Source organism: Coccinella septempunctata, chromosome 4 (assembly GCF_907165205.1).
Source record: "Coccinella septempunctata chromosome 4, icCocSept1.1, whole genome shotgun sequence".
Lineage (NCBI taxonomy): Eukaryota > Metazoa > Arthropoda > Insecta > Coleoptera > Coccinellidae > Coccinella > Coccinella septempunctata.
The window spans coordinates 6,261,886-6,284,513 of NC_058192.1; the positions used below are offsets into that span (position 1 = coordinate 6,261,886).

At 34.6% G+C, this 22,628-nt stretch overlaps 6 protein-coding genes across 10 annotated transcripts in view; 2 read left to right on the top strand and 4 right to left on the bottom strand.

Moving 5' to 3' along the window:
• LOC123310916 (high affinity cGMP-specific 3',5'-cyclic phosphodiesterase 9A) overlaps positions 1–5,776 on the bottom strand; it is a 62,080-nt gene extending 56,304 nt beyond the window's left edge. The window contains exon 1 of the mRNA XM_044894627.1: positions 5,437–5,776. The gene's annotated coding sequence lies outside the window, so the exon portion shown is untranslated. The remainder of the gene's footprint in view (positions 1–5,436) is intronic.
• A 1,264-nt stretch (positions 5,777–7,040) lies between these two features.
• Positions 7,041–12,095, top strand: LOC123311609 (odorant receptor 43a-like). The gene is made up of 10 exons (XM_044895662.1): positions 7,041–7,214; positions 8,075–8,648; positions 8,724–8,823; positions 8,880–8,969; positions 9,314–9,469; positions 9,529–10,495; positions 10,728–11,481; positions 11,579–11,668; positions 11,726–11,884; positions 11,937–12,095. Exons 2-6 carry the CDS (start codon positions 8,122–8,124, stop codon positions 9,574–9,576), a joined length of 921 nt encoding a protein of 306 aa, XP_044751597.1. The 5' UTR covers positions 7,041–7,214; positions 8,075–8,121; the 3' UTR covers positions 9,577–10,495; positions 10,728–11,481; positions 11,579–11,668; positions 11,726–11,884; positions 11,937–12,095.
• Positions 12,096–12,228: 133 nt separating this feature from the next.
• LOC123312086 (DNA-directed RNA polymerase II subunit Rpb4-like) lies at positions 12,229–15,888 on the top strand. 5 transcript variants are annotated; one of them, XM_044896313.1, is made up of 5 exons: positions 12,229–12,296; positions 12,391–12,489; positions 12,555–12,849; positions 13,083–13,685; positions 14,392–14,990. In XM_044896313.1, exons 2-5 carry the CDS (start codon positions 12,429–12,431, stop codon positions 14,831–14,833), a joined length of 1,401 nt encoding a protein of 466 aa, XP_044752248.1. In that variant the 5' UTR covers positions 12,229–12,296; positions 12,391–12,428; the 3' UTR covers positions 14,834–14,990. The 5 variants fall into 5 exon arrangements, with proteins under 5 accessions (XP_044752248.1, XP_044752247.1, XP_044752251.1 ...); XM_044896312.1 differs by having other exon boundaries at positions 12,236–12,337; XM_044896316.1 differs by lacking the exons at positions 12,555–12,849; positions 13,083–13,685; positions 14,392–14,990 and adding exons at positions 15,268–15,448; positions 15,631–15,888 and having other exon boundaries at positions 12,243–12,296.
• A 388-nt stretch (positions 15,889–16,276) lies between these two features.
• LOC123312490 (neuropeptide-like protein 31) lies at positions 16,277–17,204 on the bottom strand. Its single transcript, XM_044896940.1, has 2 exons — positions 17,030–17,204; positions 16,277–16,660 (listed from the first exon to the last, which is right to left on the bottom strand). Exons 1-2 carry the CDS (start codon positions 17,039–17,041, stop codon positions 16,400–16,402), a joined length of 273 nt encoding a protein of 90 aa, XP_044752875.1. The 5' UTR covers positions 17,042–17,204; the 3' UTR covers positions 16,277–16,399.
• A 288-nt stretch (positions 17,205–17,492) lies between these two features.
• LOC123312485 (cuticle protein 7-like) lies at positions 17,493–18,879 on the bottom strand. Its single transcript, XM_044896936.1, has 3 exons — positions 18,770–18,879; positions 17,972–18,169; positions 17,493–17,858 (listed from the first exon to the last, which is right to left on the bottom strand). The coding sequence occupies exons 1-3, from the start codon at positions 18,779–18,781 to the stop codon at positions 17,559–17,561; spliced, it is 510 nt and encodes a 169-aa protein (XP_044752871.1). The 5' UTR covers positions 18,782–18,879; the 3' UTR covers positions 17,493–17,558.
• A 1,544-nt stretch (positions 18,880–20,423) lies between these two features.
• LOC123312483 (cuticle protein 19-like) lies at positions 20,424–22,015 on the bottom strand. Its single transcript, XM_044896933.1, has 4 exons — positions 21,931–22,015; positions 21,243–21,450; positions 20,837–21,187; positions 20,424–20,750 (listed from the first exon to the last, which is right to left on the bottom strand). The coding sequence occupies exons 2-4, from the start codon at positions 21,315–21,317 to the stop codon at positions 20,508–20,510; spliced, it is 669 nt and encodes a 222-aa protein (XP_044752868.1). The 5' UTR covers positions 21,318–21,450; positions 21,931–22,015; the 3' UTR covers positions 20,424–20,507.
• Between the last annotated feature and the right edge of the window lie 613 nt (positions 22,016–22,628).

The window sequence follows — 22,628 nt, forward strand, 5'->3', positions numbered from 1 at the left end:
AAATTATTAAACATGGGAGTAAATGACGCGGAGAACTTAAACAAGAAGTCTGGCAGCAATCCTGTCCGCTTTATTGATCATACAGATCGTAAACGTTCACATGTGAGTAGTTCAGAATACGGCAGCAAAAAAATAATATTTTTCCATAGTTTCTGACATCATATTCAATGAAAATTCACTCTTTCCAGGAAGAAACACGTATCTGCTCATGAAAATTTCGAGCTCACAGTTCTACTAGACAAATTTTTGTATGTATATAGATTGTCTATTTACTTTGACCCCAAACTGTATAAATTGAGATATGGCAGAAGATTTTTTTGGAACTTTCGAGTGTTTGCACAATACATTCAACCATTGAACAAAACATTCATTAAACTACCTGAAATTTGGTTCATTAAATTATGATGATAGCTCCACCGTCAGATCCAATCAAAAATAAGTACATATTTATACTCTTTGCTGGATTACAAATCTGAACGAATGGTTATTACATGAGATGAGTGCCTTCGAATGTTTCCGGTAAAAATATAATAAAGAGAAACATTCGTAACTCGTATCAAGTTCAACATGGAATCAGAATTGAAGTAACTGGTAGATCTCGAGTATTCCTGAAAGATATTCTATAACAAAAGCGTGTATTCCTCCACTTTCTGACTTGGAGAGCCTCTCATAATCTCTGCTTCGAATATTGTTTCGCTATCGACCAATAAAAAAGGAATTCGTACCAATTGATACGTTTTCATTTTATGGGAGAAAGGATTTCCACTAATACGCCTCCAACAATAAAACTGTTGGAGAAACAACAGTCAACATTATGTAGGTATCGATAACCTCGTATAAATGAAGCTATTTCTTCATTTTCCTTCCTTCCTTACTTCGCGAAATAGAAAGGGACGAAAAGACATTTGTTTCGATGTGAGGGAGAATTCCAAATCAAAAAAAAATCAAATACCTATTTACCCATTTGGACAAGAAGAGTAATATTATTTTTTGGGAGGAGTTATGGAAAAATATTTAATTATAAACATCTTCATTTTTTGATGAAATATAAATGTACAAAAAGAACAGACTTATAATTTCTTAGGGCTTATTGGGACTGTGAGCCCTTCTGTGACTGAAGAGACCCAACTGTGACCTACAGATCCTTCCACACTCCGGGCATGGATAGTCACCAACCGCATTTCTGGCCGCCGCTGTATTCTTCTCGAGTCTCCATTATAACTGTGTACCAAAGACCTCCACTGTGACCTGTCTAACGCTAGTTGTTCCCAGTTATGATTGGCATTAACTGATTTTAGGGATTTATGTAGTTTATCCTTAAACCGCTTATGCTGGCCTCCTGGTTTCCGGTCTCCCTCTGTAAATTCGCCATACAGAGCTATTTTGGGGAGTCTTGTGTCTTGCATCCTCAGAAAGTGGCCGCTCCATCTGAGTCGGGCCCTCGTTACTTGAGTCTCAATTGTTGTACAACTAGCGCGTTGCAAGACTTCTGCATTCGAAACTTTGTGGAACCAACTGATGTGCATTATCTGTCTTAGATGACGTTGTTGCGTTTGTTCAAGCTGTTCAATATGTCGCCTGTAGGGCGTCCAGCTTTCGCTTCCGTAAAGAAGCGTTGGCAGGACGACTGATTTGTAAACAGCTGTCTTGGTCTTCAGATTGAGGTCGTGATTTTGAAACACTCTGACATTTAGCTTCCAGAATGCCCGTGATGCCGAATTGATATGGTTGTGTATTTCCGTGTCCAGGTTAGCCCTAGTTTATGAAGCTTCCCAAGTTTTTGAACAGCTCGACCTGTTCTAGAGTTTTATCCTCCAGGCTGATATGTGTTCTAGTTTAGTACTGGATTAGTAACTACTCTTTCTATATAAGCCCACTTCTGGTGTGGCAATACATGCAGGGCTTGAAATCCAAGTGTTTGAGGAGAAGAATCGTACGTTCCTAACGAAATTTAGTACAGATAATAACATAAATGTGCATATTTCAAGCAATGAACGAGGGAAGGGAAGGAACGAAAATAAAAGGACAGATGGATTGCCCTCTCGATTTACCCTCTGTGGCGCACTTTAAACTTTTGTATTTCCTGGTTGTGCCTGTTAGATGGGTTCGAAATTAGGGTTTATTTGTTGGAATTAATAAACATCGAGTACGGCATTACTTAAGGGAATGAGGGTCGGAATACAGCTACCGGATAGATTTTCGAAACGGATAAAATTGCGATAATGGAAACAGCGCCAGCAATAGAATGGGGCCAATTCACTGTGACTATCATATACCCGTTATCTGATACATATCAACGGGGCAGCAAAATGGAAATGCAAATTGAAATTAATCGATTGGACGTTTACTCAACCCCCGGGTGTTAATTCTTTAATATCGTGAAAAACGTCGCTTAAGTTGTTCGTATTGATTTTTCCGGGCGCTGAATATGAATGGGAAATAATTGTGTCAGTCTTTATCGTGCGCAACAGGATACGGCAATTTCAATTTCGAATAGGGTTATTGGTTTTCGTATATACCGTTGGTAATTATATCTGGAATATGGGTGGAATTGAACGTGTAAATTCCTCTATAAGATATGGAAATTTTTTTATTATTAACAAGGTTTCAATGTTTAGATTTATTGTTCATCAATGTAATGTCATCGATCCTGAGGTCGATTCCCAACGAGTTGTGTCCTCTTTGCCTCGATGAAATAGCGAATATATAAAGAAATGATCAGGTCGGTGAACGGTGAACGAAGAATTTAAAACAATCGATCTAAAAGTTGAATAATTCCGACTTAACCTACGAGGCGTTGATTTTCGTGGACTATAAATGTGTTATTCCTCATTGCAGGAGTATTTCCATCGTATCAATCCTCAAAATATACTCTTTCACCTATAAATGTGCGTCAGTGTAATGTATTTCGAGACAAGTTAGAATTGATGTTACTTAAAAATAGGTAATTTGTGATTTATGAAAGGAATTCTGTTTCGATCGAGATGCATATAAAATGCATGTCTCGATACGCAGAAAATTCGAGATCTAATGCATGAATTTTATGGTGGAACATTATTAGTTTGAATTACAACTACAGCCAACGTTTCCTTCAAAATGTGTTGGATTTTCCGTACTCTGGACTGCTATTTAATATAGGTAGGAGATTATTCTTTGTATTTTGGTTCCACAACTCATATATATCATATATATCATATATCCGTTGCCATCATGTGAATGCTTTTGTTGCTGCAAATATCAATGTCAACTGACTTATCAATAATCGACACTAGATAAGTACTATTGCAAGCAAACAATAGTGCATCCTTTATCTGAGATTTTTCACATAGTGAATGGTTTTTTTTTTTAAAACAGTTGTATAACGTAAAGTGCGATAACCGAACTGATAAAGGATTGATTTTAACGGGAAACGTGAATTATATCCTTCATGAAAGATTTTAAAATGATGATTATTTTTCAATCAGACATTGAATCGAATTTAAACAAGTCTCATAAGGGAGAGATATGGAAATTTTGTTTAGTTTGTAATTATATGGTAGGACAAAAGTAAAAAGACAAGGTGAGGGTGAATATATTGAGCTCAGTTGGAGTTTTTACCACTACACGTGTTTCGCTATCAACAAAACAAGGCTTCTTCAGGTAGCTGAAGTGTAGTGGTATAAAATTCATCCTGTTGAGAGTCGTGCAATTCAGTTTCATAATTAAGGTGGCAAAAGACGTTATCCTCAATTATCTATCAGTGAAAAGAGACCGCATTGAGCTAGGCGATTATTTATGGAAGTAGGTAATTAGGTACTCATTGCTTTGCAGCAGAGACAATATGGCTGCTCAGAATTATTGCGGGTAGAAATGGCAATTCACTTTGGATTTTCAAATAAAACTGAGTCAATTAATTGCCGTTCTTATCCATATACCTTGAATTCTGTCTAAAACACCTTTAGGAGACAGAGACATATTGTGATGTCGCTCAATGTATGTCGTACTGATAAAAGCTTTCATGGCTGTATATCAAGACAAAATCATGTGATTCCGGTTTTTTTATGTTGGATTTTCACGTGTTCTTCTCAAGTATCCACCTTAATTTCCAATTGCATAAACTCTTGTTGTTGTTAATCATCGTTCATCCCAAACGGTAAACCGTACAAAGTTGAGATTCTTGCACAATATAAGCACCCATCCTGAGGACACATTCTTCAATACTCAAAACTCCCAGAAATAAACAATCGGCGAAGCAGGTCGAGCACTTCCTAGACTCATACATAAATATATGTGGTTTCCCAGTCGCACATTTTAAAATTTCGAAGACAATCAAAAAGTTACTTATCTATTCATTGAAACGATGAACTGTTGTGTGAATAATGCAAATATTGTGGCCCCTCGTATACATTGAATTGGGATGAATGATATGGTGTTATCTCACTGTAGCAACTTACTTCAGCGAATATCATCAAATGATAAATAATATACAAGCAAACATTTATATTCCAGTGAATATCGATGTTTGGAAACGAGAGAAGTTATCAATGATTCAGCCTCAAGGCATGATAAAGGAAGATAAATTCTTACGAGAAACATCCACATGTTATTAAAACAGTGTTTTTCCTATTCAGGAATGTAGTTGAATATCTGAATGACTCTATTCTAGCATCAATATAAATTTGTTTCGGATAATCAACTAACAAAATTCATTCATGTTGATTTTGCTTCTTTTTATATTATTTGTTTAGTACAGAAAAATCTTTTACTGCTCAGTTCTTCACCAGCAAAAAGCATTTGATATAGACAGATTTGAATGAGCTTTACGATGCTAATATTGACATTGGCTTATCTTTGATGGAATTACTCTGAAATATGATCAATTCCTGTCAAGGACGGCGGGTTTGGAATGAGATGAATCCTTCAGTTTTTACCAATTACCTAATCACCAATTACTGTTACTTGGCAATTGGTGCATTTGTTATCTCATATTTGAAGTATAATTTCTCTTGCTAAACATATTGAGTCTAATAACCGAGAGTTTGTGGAATGTCTATTCATATAATTAGAGCAAATTAACAGTTTGGCTCTGTGAATATATGTCTCTCACTTTTATCATGAATTAATCAATTATTCCTTTTTTTCATTAATTCGATTGAAATATGGAAAATCAGCCATAAAAAGCTTGAGGAGCAGGATATTTTCTACTTCTGTTGGGAGGACTAATAGTTTTTTGGTTCAAAACATGCAAAGAGCTGAATCAAATCGGTTTTTCGAGATGACATGAATTGAACATAAATTTTATCGTTTATACTGGACGAGCTTCAATGTATCAAGTGGCCTGTCATCAACCTAGTTGTTTACAAACAAACTGCTCTAAAATAAGCGATATTTTCCAGACCACATTCGACTTCGCGAATCAGAACCGACAGGACTTTCGTCATTCGCCAAGAAACTCACCTGATCCAAACCAATTTCCTGGATTTTTTCGAAGTTATCTTATTGAACTAACATGAAACACATTAGAAACCGCGTCTCATCAGCATATCCATGAACGCGATCGAACTTTCAAAGTCTAACGTTTCATTTGGTGAACGTTCACAGAAAGTAGCGCCGTGTTGTATCCGGTCGTCAAAATTTTGGTCCTTCGAGCCGGATAATCTTCCAATGGGAGTGAATTCAGCGCAAACGAATTATCGGGTTATCGAGATTGCCCCGCATCCTATCGACAGACGGTCGGAAAGAAAACTGGTATAGTTGGCGCCGCGGCGATACGAACAAAGTCGAGCACCTTCGGCAGCTTTCGGCAACTGCGTCGCCAACGTCAAGTTAATTGAAAACAAATGAATTTATTGTCATATAATCATAAATTATGTGCGATCAAGCACTGATCCGGGCAATTTAATTGACGAAACTTCTTCCCATTAGACGTTTATCTTTGATATCGCATAATTCCAGGTCTCATTCTTTGTCAATAAAGTGCTTACGAGGTTGATTGTTCGACGCTGATTTTGAACTCGAACCGAGGCGAAAAATTATCGCTTTATCAAATTCATGTTTATGTAACAATCCGACGAGCGATAAATTATATTCTTTCAGCATTAACCGCACGAGAACTAACCATCAAGACTCTGAATAATGGTGATACGGAAAGAATTAAAGTATTAACAATTTCAGCCCCTTTTGAAAGGAAAACAAACAATTTCTGCCCAAAACCCAAGGATTTTCGACCTCTTAGACTCCTTACGCAGCATCCGGTTTTTACTCGAAGACGACCTGATGAAGAATTATTCATCAGGTTTTATCCGTACGGTGCCTCTGACACATCAGGCTTTCGAGGTCAGTTGTGTAATAATTGACTGATTCTCCGTCTCATCGATCTCCTTGAAATCTTGCTTCAATTCTGAGCAAATTTACTAGTGAACTTGAACACGTGTCATAGGTACCATTCAGTATTCATATCAGTGAATTTCTGGACATCGGGTAAAAATCCTACGGTGAATACCGGATGGTGCGATAGTACCAAAAGAAAAAATTCTAAATTGTGTAGAATTATCGTTGTAGTTTTTTCCATACCTTTCACGAAGCTGTTTCTCCGGTTTGAACAATATCTGCACATTCTCTGCCTCTGAAAAGTAAAAGATCATTATGATTTTTGTAATCTGTAATAGGATTGGGAGTTGGGAAGTTGGGAATATTCTCTGACAGCAGTGAAGTAGATTGATAATATGAAACAATCACCCTGAAACGTTCCTCACCAAACTTTGCCTTTGTATCCAACACATCGTTTTAAGCCAGCTTCAAAGTTGGGCATTGACTCAATTTATAAACGCTACAATGCAATTTTGAGTCCGTGTTGCTTTATGAGTGAAATTAAAAATCAATTCAAGCACTAGGAATGAAATATTTCTGTCCCATGTTACGTATTCTTATCTTTCACAAATTCAAGGCACAGAAATTCTTTCCATCCAAATAAATATCCATGGAATATGGCATGATAATGACTTCACAATAACACAATATCCTTGCCTACTTATTGAATTCAACTATATTACTTTAAAATTATAAGAATTTCTCCTGCTCAAAGATTTCCCTCATTAAGGTGAATATCGAATAATGATCCTCAAATATATCTTTCCTATTTTTAGATCGAAATCTGATTAACGACTTCAGCCAGTCACAACATAAACAACAGCTGTGAAAGCAAAGATGTAGGAAATTTTCCAAATTGACACCAAGTAAGAAAAATGCATATTTTCCGATTGAAACTTGGGCTAAAAATAAGTATGGAATATTTATTTATATTCAGATCCTACCGAAAAAAGCGGAAATTGAAAAACTGGGAACGTCAAAAGCTAAGTCACAAGAAAACGTTTCAATTGAAAAATTGGAAGCCATTATTTTGATTGATATCTTCAATTTACCATTTATCGTTAAAGTATGAGAATATAGTATGTTTGTTACATGTGTTACACAAGAATTTTTCTTATGTATTTTCATTTATTTTAATCACTACTAGAATAAATTATGAGGCTCGCTGTATAAAACCACGACAAACAAAGAATACAAGCACATAATCGAACATGTTTTCATTCCCAGAGAAAAAAACTGAAAAAATCTGTGTTTTGAAATCTCTTCTAAAAATTTTACAAGCTAATTATGCCTATCCTCAAGATGAGAAAACGTACGACTGGAAATTATTCTTGAAATTTTGTTTACCCGGAATCCTTTTCGGATCTTTTATTCTGGTTGGTATAGCTGGCCATATTTATATAACACTGAAACGTGAGTGAATCCATTATTTGTATAATATAGAAAACAATTGTGGGAATTTGATTTTATGTGCGACATTCCCTAAAATTTCCTGAGAATGAAGTTAAGATAACACTTTCATGCCAGAACTGATGTCATTTCGATTCAATAGTTTGGTGAATCTTATTTCGTTAGATATATGCCTTGTCATCAAAAAACACGTAGAAACTTTTCTCAAAAACATAGAAAAATAATGTGGTAAAATTCAACATACCTACAACACATAAACCAAACCAGTATGTTGGAACTTCGTTATTGAATAATATGAATATGTTTTTTTTTCAAGGAGCACTTTGGCCTGAACCAATTGAATCCATAATATTTCTGGTGCAAATGTTGATTATGATTATGATATTATTACTGTGGTTGAATAACTGGAGAAACTTCCTTGTCCACATAGATCGAATGAATACATTCGCTTTTGGCATACCATCTCAATGTATCGTTTTATCCAAAAAACTGGATTATACTATACCAAGATTATTCAACGGAGTTAGAGTTCTATGCTTATTTTATGGATTTTTGAGGGTATTCGACAACTCTTTTTGTACCAATACAGGACTTACTGATGATGACGGATATGTCTGCAACTTACCTTTTCCACTGTGGTACCCGATAAGGATGAATACCTTTGGAAGAGTAATATTTTTGTGGATATGCTTTATTGCTGTGGCATTGTTCTATTTTCCTCTTTTATTCGTCTTAACAGCGATACCTGTTACCTCAACCCATCTTTCGATATACAGGATTAGGGAACTTAAGCGATTGCTGCATCGAAACACTAAGGAAGGTGGATGTAATGAAACGATAAAGCGTGAGGAACTTATATTTTTCATCAAGTACCACGCAGAGATTTCTTAGTGAGTGGATATAATTCTATTTCTATGTACACTCGTCATACACCACACCTAAAAAAAACATTCTTTTTTTTCCAGCTGCGTAGAGGCAATGAACAATGATTTGGGATACATTCACCTACCATATCGCATGCTTTTGCCTGTATTAACTGCTCTTCACTTGTTCAAATTGATCAACGTGAGTCTGGCATCTCAAAAAATTATTGTATTGATTACTTGATATATAATTTGCAGCAGAAAGATCCAGCAGCGTTGTTCGCTCTTTTACCCTGGTTTATGTCTATAATATTCCTCTGTTCACTAGGTGAACATCTGGAATTTGAGGTAACTACATAAAATAAATAAATGTGATCAATGTTCTTATTTCAATATTCACAAAATTGGGGTGAGTGTGCACTAGTCACTGTAGCAGTCTTGTCACTGTTCCAAATCCATCTCGACGAATGTATTATGATCTTCGACTCCTAATTGAGTGCAATCAAGGAATCTTTGGTGACAGTGACCAGGACAACACAGCTAGTTCGCACTCTCCCTCATGGCGTACTACCTCAGTGACAAAATTATTCGACAAATATGAAATGGGATAAAATATGTTTTTCTTGAGGAAAAATTAGAATATCGCATAGAAAAATTTTGGTCCTGGCAACTGATTACTGATATTTATACAGAGAAGCTCCCTCTACACAGAATTCAATGATATACCTTGGTATTACATGGATGTAAAACTGAGGAAAACATACCATTTATTTATGGGAAAGTTGGCACTTCCGATGAGAATCAAGGTGAAACCAAGCTCAGAAATGAGTAATATTCTCCTTAGCGAGGTAACTAAAAAATGAATTATGATACAAGTAGAAACGTGTTTTATATATTTTCGTTTCAGATACTCAAAGGAACATATACTTTCTTGGTATACTTGAGCAGTAGATAATAGGAAATAGATATTACTTTGTCGCTTTGTCCGTATTTCTGATTGCTGAATTTGTTTCTTTCTCTTGTCGTTATAGGATCAACCTCTACTTAATAACAGATTTTTCATTTGATAGTTAGCATTTTAAAACTGATATATTCATCCACATTTTTGGTAGGAATGTAAGCAGTTTCGTATTCTTCTTTAATACACCTTATTATAGGGAAAATAACTCATTTCCACCAATTTTATATACTTTTTTGCAGCATACCTCCACTTTGAAACAGTCACCTCCATCCAATTGTTTTTATTTGTTCAAGATGGTGTTTTACCTGAAATTCTAGTAGATTTCTCGCTATAATCAGGTCGCCAAATTCTTCACGAATTATTTCATCCTTTTCCTCTATTTTTAGCCGATACTCATTTCGACTAGAACTTTGTATAACTTGGGATATATTCAAATGTAACCTGAGTATTCAATAAGGTTACTAATTGAGTTGGAAACAAACGAAATGAAGATATTATTCGATTAATTAATCGATGTTTACAACGAATACATCAGATAATAGTTTTCAATTAGTGAGCCTTCATCAATTCCCAATTAAAAACGCTCAATTTCTCTTATGATATAATCAATGAATTATCAATCCATCATCTTGCTTTTCAATGCATGTTACAAATAAAATTTGTGGATAGCAAACAATTTGTACTCATTCACGTCTTTAGTCAGTCATCGGAATGGTTACTGAAGAAGGCAAATGTGAAATTTTGCCATTACTGGCAACATTGAGACAAATTTTGCAGGACAATTATGTTTTGCCAGTAGGAGATGTTTTCTCTTTAAGTTTCAGTAGAATTTTGAAATTTTCTTTGCCTCTTATACTGGGAGGAATACCTTATTTAGTTGGTTCAGTGGGATATCTGTATGTTGCATTCACACGTAAGTTTTTAGGTAAAGGTCAGACTTCTGTTCACCCTATGATTTGCTGCATTTATGAGAAAATAAAAGTAATTTGAATATCAAGTTTGTCTGTATTATTGCTCACCCTGCAGATTATAATGCAGTAATATTCTAAAAAATCTTGGAAATAAAGTAATATATGATGAAGCAAATCGGGGAAATCCAACTCCAGGAAATATTCTCATTTTAGTCATTTTATTTTTTATTGAAGGCAACCTGTGGCCACAGCCTCTTTTTCCGCTCATTTACCTGATGCAAATGTTAACCGCAGTTCTGGTGTTTATAATATTTATCAGCAATGCAAAGAACTACATGATCAGTATTGATCGTATGAGAAAATATGTACACGGAGCTCCGATGGGAAGCAGAGGATTTATGCGAAGAATGGATATTTTATGCTTCTGTGCATTTTATTCCGCAAAAATTGGAACAACGATTCATTCTATTACCCTTTATTTAAAAGAGGATTTCTGCTACGATCCGGAATTCGAGGGAGACTATGGTTACATTTGCGGAACATACGTTCCATTATTGTACTTTTTCAAGATGGATTATCCGCTGATACATCTCATCATACGGATATGCATGCTTTATCTTTCAGCATCACGTTTGCCAGTTTTTATGATTCTGATCTTTAGCCCATTGACTACAAGCTATCTGACATTGATGCGTATACGCGAGCTCGAAAAATTGATTCTTCGTTTTAATGATACTTCAGGGGAAAAACCACTTGAAGGAGAACAATTGATCTTTTTCATCAAATATCATGCCGAAATTGTGGAGTGAGTATAATTCAAATATTCTCCCTCATCTCTTATTTCTTGATTGGACAAGAGGTCCAGTTTTCCACCTACAATTATTTTAGATGCATCCGTGTTATGAACAACAGCCTTGGCTATGACCATCTTCCATTGCAACTTTTCTTGCCAGTTATAATTGCGCTATATACATATCAAATTGTTTTGGTGAGTTATTTTCACTTTTTTTTCATTCTTTTGTCTCTTACCGAATTAAAACTAAAAAATTATCAGTATCGGCAGAGTTAGTTTTTCTTACTTTCAGACCCATGATATTTTTTCATTGATATGTCTTGCTGCTTGGATTTTTCCTTATTTTGCCTTGTGCTTGTTGGGAGAACGTCTACAACATGAGGTAAGTGAAGAGTTGAAAGAAAACAAGTCATCATCAATAAAGAATGAATTATTGTAGAGCTCCAAGCTTTCAGAGAAAGTTTATAGCAGTAAATGGTACAATATTAAAGAAAGAAGAGAGAGGATTAACTTCAAAATGTTTCTCGAAGCATTGGGTCAACCAGTGAAGTTGAAACTGAGGCCAATAGCTGCCTTGAATCATCTTTTTCTTATAAAGGTGCCTGATTAGAAAAAAACTTTTATATCATCAGTGATTAACATTTTTTCAGATATTGAAAACGGCTTATTCATTTCTGATTTTCTTCGTGGATACTACTATGCATTGAGTGATTCACTGGAAATATAACATTTTCACAGTAAATTTGTGCACAAGAAATTGACGTGAGAATTTTAAGAGTTTAGTGATAAATATAGATAAAATAAAGACTTGGACATCATTATCGGTTTTTCACTATGAATATAGTTTTAATTTTCATTCGAAGATAAAGATGAATCAAAGTAGAGACTTGCTCTGTGACTAAATCAATAAGAAGAAGATATTAGCAAAGATGTTAGTAGTGCAAATGTACTGACTTTGTATCTGCAGCGAATTCTAACCTCAACTTTTGAGTTGTGACCTTGTTTGCTTGGTAATTTTCATTGTATTATACTGAATAAGTGACCAATTGAGGTACTCAATCAAGCCGATTGAGTTTCGATATACATTCCTACAGATATTTTCAGATACCTATTGGTAAATCAAATATTAATTACATTCAGCAATGTCTCACGCCCAGATTGATCTCACTGAGGAAGATGCTGCCGATTTGCAATTCCCTAAAGGTAGGCCCGCAGAAGAAATTATATGTTCATAAACTTTCGTTACTATTTGAGTTTTGTAATTTCAGAGGAGAACCCCACATCAAAAATATCGAATTTTAAAAATAATTCTGAATCGATAAAATTTCTAACGAGTGAATATAAAACGTCTTGCTCTAACTGTCTAAACGATTTGATTGCGCCTTATTTCTTTTGCGTACAGTGTAGAATCCCTATTTGCTCCCATTGTTTCTGTAATGGTGCTGAATTCTCTGTTCATAAAAATGATCACGACTACCAAATTCTGAAGGATAGTTTTATATTGTTTGAGAATTCCGATTGGACAGCAAAAGAAGAAGTGACTATGTTGAAAGCACTGTTGAGGTAAGATATTAAATGTTCACAAGAAGTGGAAACAGGTTCACTTCTAAAATATCCATAGTCGTGAAAATATTCTACCAATGATAGGTACAGGCTCGAGAAAGATTATTTTGAATTGTTCCAACAGACATAAAATTCTGTTTGCAATTTAAATTTCGTGCCTCTACTGAAACTATTTCCACTCCGAGAGAAGACATTTGGAATGGTTTATAAGACAGTAATAATTGGATTTTCAGGTATGGAAATTGGAATTCAGTAGCCAATGAATTACCTAAAAGAAATGTGAAAGAAATTAAAGAACATTATGATTATTTTTACCTCAAAAGAAAGGGGTCAAAGCTTCTTCCGAAAATTGAAGAAACACAAAGTGCTGTGTTCCCAGAACCAATAGTGCCTTATAGGTTGAAAATAAATAATACTGAAGAACCTCCACGGTTCCAACCTAACACTAATGGATATAGTGCATTGGCTGGCTACAATCCAGCTCGATCAGACTTTGAATGCGAATATGATGGGAATGCCGAGGATTTGCTGTCCAATCTGAAGCCTATAGACGAATCTGATCCGCATTATGAGTTACTGACAAAAATGCAGTGTGCTGTTATTCAGTGCTACAATAGGCGATTAAGGGAACGGCAAAGATGGAAAGCCATCATGAGAAAACATGGATTAATTTTAATTCGTAAATGTATGAGTTGGCTCAGTAGATATGATGTAACAATCACAAAACCTGTATACATGAGACTAATCAGATTTATGCAACTATGTGAACCTGAACATTTTGAGTTTTTCATGGAAGGATTACACAGGGTGGGTGAACTGAAATTGCATATCTCAAGGTGAGTTAATCGAACAATCAAATTTTAAACTGTATATATTGAAGTCATGAGTTCATTTCAGTCTTTTCCATCATTGATTCATTCAATATTGTGCCACAATCTATGGAAATATTTCCTTCAACTGTGAACAACTAAATATATCAGCCAAACCTTGAATTTTCATGGAACCAAGTTTTAAAAATAGAATTTTTGATCATAAATAGTTTCTCTGTTGAAAATTCTAACTGCTAAAAATTCATTTTGAAAAAATTTCTGTAGCTTTGGGTATGAGACTATTAAAATTCATCAGAAAATAAATTTGCACCATTTCGTCAGATTTTGAAGTACATTTGAACTTCTGTGTTGTTGATTTCTGTGGTTTTTGAAAGTACAGCACTCATTCATACTTCAAATTGACAAAATTGATCGATTCATAAAAGAGCAGAGGTTATTTCTCATTCTTGCAACATTCAGATACATACAATGAATATGAAATTATGGGGAACAAACAGTTTCCCTAAATTCAGAAGGCATTATCCAGTTTTTGTGATGTTTGTAACAACAGCTGTATATCATATTTATGTTCCCATTTGGAAACCATTCTTGAAAGAGCCAGATGAAAATCTCAGTGACAACTAATACAATTTTCTGATTAATCTACAATATTCTGTAATGCATTGATGTGAATAAATTTTCATTATTTCCTTATGAAATTCTCTTATTCCAGACTTTGTGATTTTCGTTCAAAGGGAATCACAACTTTGGGAGGTGCCCAACTGTATCTAAAACTGAAAAACCAACATGAAGAATACAAAAAAGACCTTAAACTCTTTCAAAAACAGAGTAAATATAATTGGAAACAAGTACCACAAATTATTCCAGCAGCATCTGATATGTTTGTGAATAAAAGAAGACCTACATTTGCACCGTTAGATATCCTAGGAATGCCTGGATATGAAAAATTGTCCATAAAAGAAAGAGATCTCTGTTCGAATGTTAGATTGGCACCTACATTATATTTTGAATTGAAAAACCTATTAGTTTCTGAGAATAAGAAGATGGGTCACCTGAAGTTGCAGACAGCTAGAAGATTATTGAAAATCGATGTCAATAAAACAAGAAAGCTATATGATTTCTTAGTGGAGGAAGGCTTCATCAGCAAACCATAAGACTGCTAAGGAGAAATGACTGATACATAAAGTTGAAAAGGTGTATTTAAATTTCAACTTGTCCCAATGTACATATTTTATTATATTTTATATTTTGTGATACTTAAGTGTGATAATATGTTGCCTAATGGAATTCAAAATATAAGCTGATCAACTGAGGAATTCTCATTTCCAATTTTCCTATTTGTATTTTATCCCATTTGAATGGTGAGTATCAATGAAGATAAAATCCTAGTACCCATCTTCGCTAATTAGAAAATATGAATGTGATGAAATGTTCATCCATATCAAAGGGTGTTATTATTAACTTTTTGTGTTTTCCTTACTTGAATATAATTCAAACATTCCAGAGATTCATTTTGTTGTGGGGTTCTCTATTAATTCCTTAAATTAGGTTTTTTCCCGATACTGTTTGATTTACCTGATAATTTCAGAATTTGAGAATGCAGAAACTCTTCTTATTTCTGAGGTACACATGTTACTAGAGCACAGGAAGGCCCAAAATGAGTCAGCTGAGGAGGAACAAGAATTCTCAGATGTATTTATGAAGACTTTAACTTACACAAATCGTTTCAGAAAGTTCAAGAATAAAGAAACTATATCAGCAGTTCGTAAGTGAGTAAGGGTTTGCTATCTGACCACACCACAGAGAAGTCTTGAGTAGTTTAGTGATTATCTACTCTCATAAATTGTCATATATTGGGAAATTACAAACAGACTCCCTTTACTCATAGATTTCATATTATTTCGGAAGATGAAATGAAGAAATTATTTTCTATTGATATTTTTTTCAACAGCCTCTTGATGCAGAAGAAACTTCACAAATTTGAATTGGCTGCTATAGCTAACTTATGTCCCGAAAGTACAGAGGAAGCTAAGTCTCTTATTCCATCATTGGAAGGAAGATTTGAGGATGAAGAACTGCAAGCTGTTTTAGATGACATAAGAACAAAACGAAGTTTACAATATTAAGCAATGTTTGCATATTTGATTTTTATCTCAAATCAGTTGGAAATTTGCATCGCAGGAAATTTTTAAATAAATATTTAAGTACAGTTCGAATTTTTTTTTTACCCTCGGTATCCCTTGCACCTTTAACATCACTATTCTTTTCTGCGCTGAACTCTTATTGTATACTTCGAAAAATTTTTTGGGTTCTGCTCTCTCAACCGTAGTCACGTGCGGCAAAGTAAAATAATTATTTATGATTGATAATAACTTAATAGATGGATCATAGTTTTGAAAATTTTCTGTTCTTATTAAAGTAAAAATCTACCTAATTCTGTTCAAAGAGCTGTTCACAAGTCGATTGAAGATTTGTATGCCTTTCATGGCAAGTATACATATAGTTGAGGATAATTTCAAATAGCATATGGAGAATATTCCCGTGAATTAATGGTAGGTTTTCATCAATACTTTTCAAAGACACACTGTAGATTTTGAGAACAATTATTTTTATTTATAGTAGCTCATATAATAATCAACAACCTTAACTTTGTGTCCGCAATGAATAGCTTCACCCAAGCTGATTCCATCAGATATGATCTCCAAGTCTGATTCCACCTCCTATATACTATAACTATCCCCATAACCATAATCATGGCTGCCATAACCACCATAGCCTCCATAATTTCCATAGCCGCCATATTTTCCATAGCCTCCATAATTTCCATAGCCGCCATATTTTCCATAGCCTCCATAATTTCCATAGCCTCCATATTTTCCATAGCCTCCATAACTTCCATAGCCTCCGTGGTAGCTATCTATTCCTATTGATCCAATTATTCCCGCGTTGGAAGTTGCAAGAACGAGTGCAATTAAAAGGATCTGAAGAAGATGAGTATGTTAAAACAATTAATGGATCTGGCATTTATCTAGAACCAACAGCTACAGTCTACAGTTCCATTTCTTCTAACAATACAGCAAAAATTTGTTTCGATGGATGATGTAGTTATGTGAAAATAAAAGCACTTTGCACTAACAATTAATAGTCTCCGAAATTCTATAATATTATGATTATGGGGGCTACTACACCCCTTACGTAATTTGAAGATAAGGAGCAAGTTGATGAAAGATAATATAATATGCTTTATGCTTTATGCTTTATTGTAAATGTAATTAGGATGATTACTTCTGAAGCCGAATAACCACACCATATTATATCAAATATACAATGTTAATCATTTATTTACTTACGTATTTGAACATTTTGAATTTATGGAGTAAAACAACTTATGTTGATATCAGATTTGATTCAGTGGTAGTGATGTCGGACAATCAATCACAGATGCTTTTATACCTACCCGTATAGTCCTAATTTCTAATTTAGCTAATTAGGTACCCGATGAATGTCCTACACTTGTTCAAAAAATCGACATTTCAATTCATTAGGTAATGAATTTATTGGAATCATGGCAATTTGAAAGTATGAATTATCATAATAATCTATTAGTCTGAGCCATTTGAGTCATATATGGACAGAAGCCCTACATTGCATTCGACTTGGATCGGCATTTTTGAGGAGGCAAATTTCGACATTCGTATCTCCTAGAAAAATCATCGTAGAGCTAAAAGTAATACACACATCAGCTCCATTATTCGAAATTCTTTTGAAACGCGATGGCAGTATATTGGGTAATGAAACAAACTCTTAATTAGTTCATACATTTATCTATAATTTCTACATTCCCTATATACAATTTTCACAAAAAACCAAAAGTTATCTTCAATAGTAGCCGTAGCTTCCGTGGGCGCCGTAGCCTGAGTAGCCACCATAAGGAGCATAAGCACCATATGCTGCTTTGCCATAAACAGCAGGATGTACAGCGTGTCCTTGTCTCTCTACTACAGCGTTGAATCCGTTATGGTCGTCAGCTGTGTAGTGGACAGTTCTTAAGGTACCATCGGGATCAGCAACTGAGTACGATCCTTTGACCAAATCTCCATCCCTGATTTCATGCTGAGTTTTGTGGTCTCCAGTGTGTGGATCGTTCACTCCATATTCGTATTGGTACTTGGGATATGTCTAGAAAGAAGTATTTTTTCATAGCTTGCTAACTTAAGATATGCTTCTGTTTTGTATAAATGATGTTTAAAACTATTATTTGGCAGTGAACACAAATGGGCTAATATACTCACAGCATAATCGTTTTCATAGATGGGGTTTTTTCCGTAACCATAAACGTTGTTACCATATCCTGCGTAAGGCGCAACCAATCCTGCAGAAATGGGCGCTGGATATGCTCCATGTATTCCTGTATTATAAACGTTGCTATAGCTGGTTGCTGGATAAATCACAGCATTTGTGCATGCAGCAATAGCTAGAACACTAATAACCTGAAACAAAGTGATGAAAACTAAAAATTTTCGTACTATACATTTTATTTCGAGCGTTACATCTTTTGAGGGTAAGGGGTTTTGGTTTTCCAGCATGTCTGTGGCCTGGAGACATATTTATGATACGGATAAGTCGAGGTGAGAGCAAAATATTATCATTCTGACCATTTTCGATCGATTTCATGATGTTAATTTACCGGTTAGCGGTTTTCGTACAAAAGCGATGTCGAAATGCTCCATTATAACACGAAAATTGGTATGTCTACACAGGGTCTAGATGCAATTTGGTCGTTATAACATGAACAGGTTCCTAAACCAGGGAGAATTAGCATAATTGTGAATTATAGTGGGTAATTTCATTTTTGAAATTCTTTTTCGACCGAAAAACTCAAATGAACAGCTGAGTGGATTAGTTTAGATGCCATTAACTTGTAAATATTAATTCTTAATTCGAAATAAACTGACTATAGAATAATTCCATTTCTGCCATTTTTTGATTTGCCACACCACAAGTATCCGTGGGAAATTATTACAATTAATGAAGTATAATAAAATTCAAGGGAAATTCTTCCCTATGTATTTTCAAATAGGAAGACGTACCTTAGAGATCATGTTGAACTGATACTGTTTCAATTGACACTGATCATTTCAATATTTTGGGTGGTATTTATACGAAATCATGTTACATTTTTTCAATTGCAACAAAATTTTATTATTCATTATCACAGTTCGCAAGAGTCCTTACGACCTTGAAATTGAGGTGAAACCACAGAATTTCGTACCAGAAATGAAGAAAAAGCGAATGCGATACCTTCACGGTTCAATGGTCCTGTAGGTAATTGAAGAAATCGAAACACATTTCACGAGCTGTGCTATAATCGAAATGATCGAATAGAATAGGTACACACTTTTTTGTATGGTAGCATGCAAAAAAGACAAATTTACTTATTACCTATTGGTCATTTTTTGTATTGTGATTTATAATATATTCTTTCCGAATATTGCTATTTCCAACAGTTATTACACAACGCCAATTGTTTGAAGAACAGAATATTCTTGTGGTGACTTGTGAACTCTTCACTTCATCGGTCAGAAGTCAGATCATTATTCTCCATTTCAAATCAGTGGACCAATTAGATGCTGATAAGTCACTTGAGAATGCTTCAGCAATTTAAAAATGCTTCAGGCATCAATAATTTTATGTAACATCATTGCCTCCTTTATAGGATATGATTGACCTGATTAGTTATTGAAATACCCTTATTGATTGATTGATTAGGTAGCAGTTCACAATTGAATCTAAATTTTTGACGACAATGTGAGGAATGTTGAAATTATGCATAGGATTAGTGAAATGAACGTAATATTTCATTGGACCAGGTTATAGTTTGATTTAATGGGCGTATTTTATAATTTTGGCCTTACGTATGAATATATAAATATAATTCATTCCGGTAGCTATCTCTTTCGTAATGAATAAGTGATAGACCTGATTAAAAACATCACGATCTACTGATGTCCATCAATTTTTTATCAATTTCTGTTCACTTTCGAAATCTGGAGAATAGAAATGAAAATTTATATCTTCTCATCAGATTTATAAAATTAGCTGCGGAATCATGGTAGACATAAACTAAAAATTGTGAAAGCTTATTGAATTGAATAGGTATAATTCAAATATGCTAGATCGTTAGCTTGGCCTAGAGTGCTCTGTTTGTTGCAAAGAGAGTATTTAGAAATGTAGGATCTACTTCAAAAAGTGAAAATATATTTTCAAATATCTATATAGTTATTCACTACGACTTCAAACTCGATGAATTTGAAGAAGAACTTGAGGAATTATGTATTTGAGGACACTTAGATTCCTGAATTCTTATTATTAATTTAATAATTATTATTAACCTTCCCTAGTCGAAAATGAAAACTTTTTGATCAGAGGTTTTGATATTTGAAGATTCTCCTGTATTATTTCTCTCAAATTTCATAATAATAAGTAGAGAAATTGAGTGATAACCAATAGTAGAACATGTCACAATTTTTGTCAGATGCATATTTCGCAATTTGCATAATTTTTTGCAAACTTATGTTCGAATACTTTTGTTAATGAATTTATGTCTGTTATTATCAGAACGGAATGTACATAAAAGATTGCGTTATTCTGAAATAGGTGACACATTTAACCACCAACGAAGAGCTATGTTTCGGTAGGAACTTTAGGATGGTGGATTAAAAAGAATGTCTCACTATATAGAAATTTATTGAATATAAAAACGAAACAATAGAAATCAACTCATAAAACAAAATAACAATGAAAATTCAGCCTAATTATCATAGTGCTCTAAAAATGAAGAAGTGTGTGAGTTGGAGCTGCATGACTTTCAACAGCGTGTCCTGACTTTTGTACGTCAGCATTGAATCCATTTTTGTCGGCTGAGTATTTCACAGTCCTGATGGTACCGTCAGCTTCGTGAAGAGAGTAGGAACCCTTTACTACATCACCATCACGAGATTCTTCCTGGGATTTGATGTCACCAGTGTGATGATCTTCAACTCCATATTTGTATTGGTAGTGAGCTGGGGCCTTGAAAAAAATTCGAATTTATGAATTTATGAACATTTTTAGTGGTACATTCGTATTTTGAATCAATGTTGAGACAAAATACTTACATAGTGTTCTTCTTCATTCTGTTTTTCGTTAGAAACGGCATGGATGAGCTGAGCAGAGTGTACCACTGGCACAGTATGGTAAACTGGGGAATAATGATAAACTGGAGCAGAGTGAGCTAAAGCAGGAGCAGCTTGTACTGAAGAGTGTCCAAAGGAGACAGTGGAGTAGGAACTAGCTGGAGCATGCACAGCATGTACAGGAACATGAACAGCGGCAACAGGAGCTAAGTGACCAAGGATGGCAGCACCAGTGTGAATTGTAGTGTGTTTAGTTTGGGTGGAGTACGACTGAGCTGATGGTTCGAAAATTGGTACTGCAGAGGCACATGCCACCAAGCATAACAGGGATATCTGAAAATGAAAATAAGTTGTCGATCGAAAAATATTTTTTTGACGAGGGTCTTACTTTGCTGAACATTTTTCTGGTCTTCACAGTTGATTCACGAAAAACTGACTGATTGATAAGAGGAATGCATACCATTTTATATCGTCGAAGGATTGATATCCCCTTCAGTGCACCTTCAAAAGAATCCAGTACGAATATTATGTAAAATCAAGCTTCATTCAGAACGACCCACATTTGTAATCAAACCCACGTTTCCATTCACAATCAGCTGGAATGGTGTTATGATAATTAGATCTTGTACATCTGACCAGTAAGGACATTTTTATAGATCGTTCACAGATTGTTTCTGATATTTTTGGAAATTTTTGAATTTTGTATGAACTTCCTTTTTTAATGAGATGAATTTTTCAACAGATGATTGTGGAAATAAGATGTTTTGATAAGGGTAGGTAAAAGATTTTTCGGCAGTATTATTTTCACTTAGATTTTTCATTTTTCCTTCATTTTTTGAATGTTTTGTTGAAATATTTGTTTTGGGTATGCATTTTGCACCAAATGTTGTGATGTAGTTAACTATGATCTTGAATCTTCATTCATCGTGGAATATTCCAAATCAGGCTATTGAAGTCCCATCCAAAAGTTCACTTCAGAAAGAAATCTTTCTTTCTCTTTCATTCATTTAAAAGACAGTAAAAAGTCGACATATTAACACGAAGTATTTCATGAAATATCACAGAAAAAACATTACCTTGATTATCAATTTGTATCAACTCAAACCGAGGAATTTCAATTGATATACCTTCATTTTAAATATGTTTTCAATGAGACTTATGTTATATAGGTGCATATAAGTAAAATAAAATAACCGACCAAGGATCTCTTGAAAATACAGATGTACACAACATATTCAATGAAATATATCTATTTTAATCTGGGTTCCTTCATTATTGTTGTTTGATTCATTCATCCCAATCGTAACATCAATGTTTGAATAGGTTGAGTTTAACATAGATAAGGCTATCAAATCAAAGACTATCAAAATAATCGGTCTGCCAGGTATTCTGCCTACCGGTTTCGCTCTTATTTGGGCTCGCATAACTCAACCAACGGTGCCGATACTGCCGATCAAATAAAGTAGAGCACCTTTTGATGAAATTCAGTAGCCGCATAAAAGTATCCAATAAATCTATGCGACACCTAAGCTTGCTCATAAATGGCTACTCAAAAGTAGCTGTCTATGGATATTTCTTCTCTCCCATCACAGTGTTGCGCAATCTCTAAACTGGAGTTCTTTCTGACAACATGCTTCCAACTCGAAATTTGTTTGCGAAAGAATTTTAATTAGACTATAGTCTAAGATTAGAGTCTAAGTCTAGTCTAAGATTAGAGTGATTGGCTCAATAATACTAAATAAGTTACATGTCACTGTGAGGCGTGAGTTAAGTT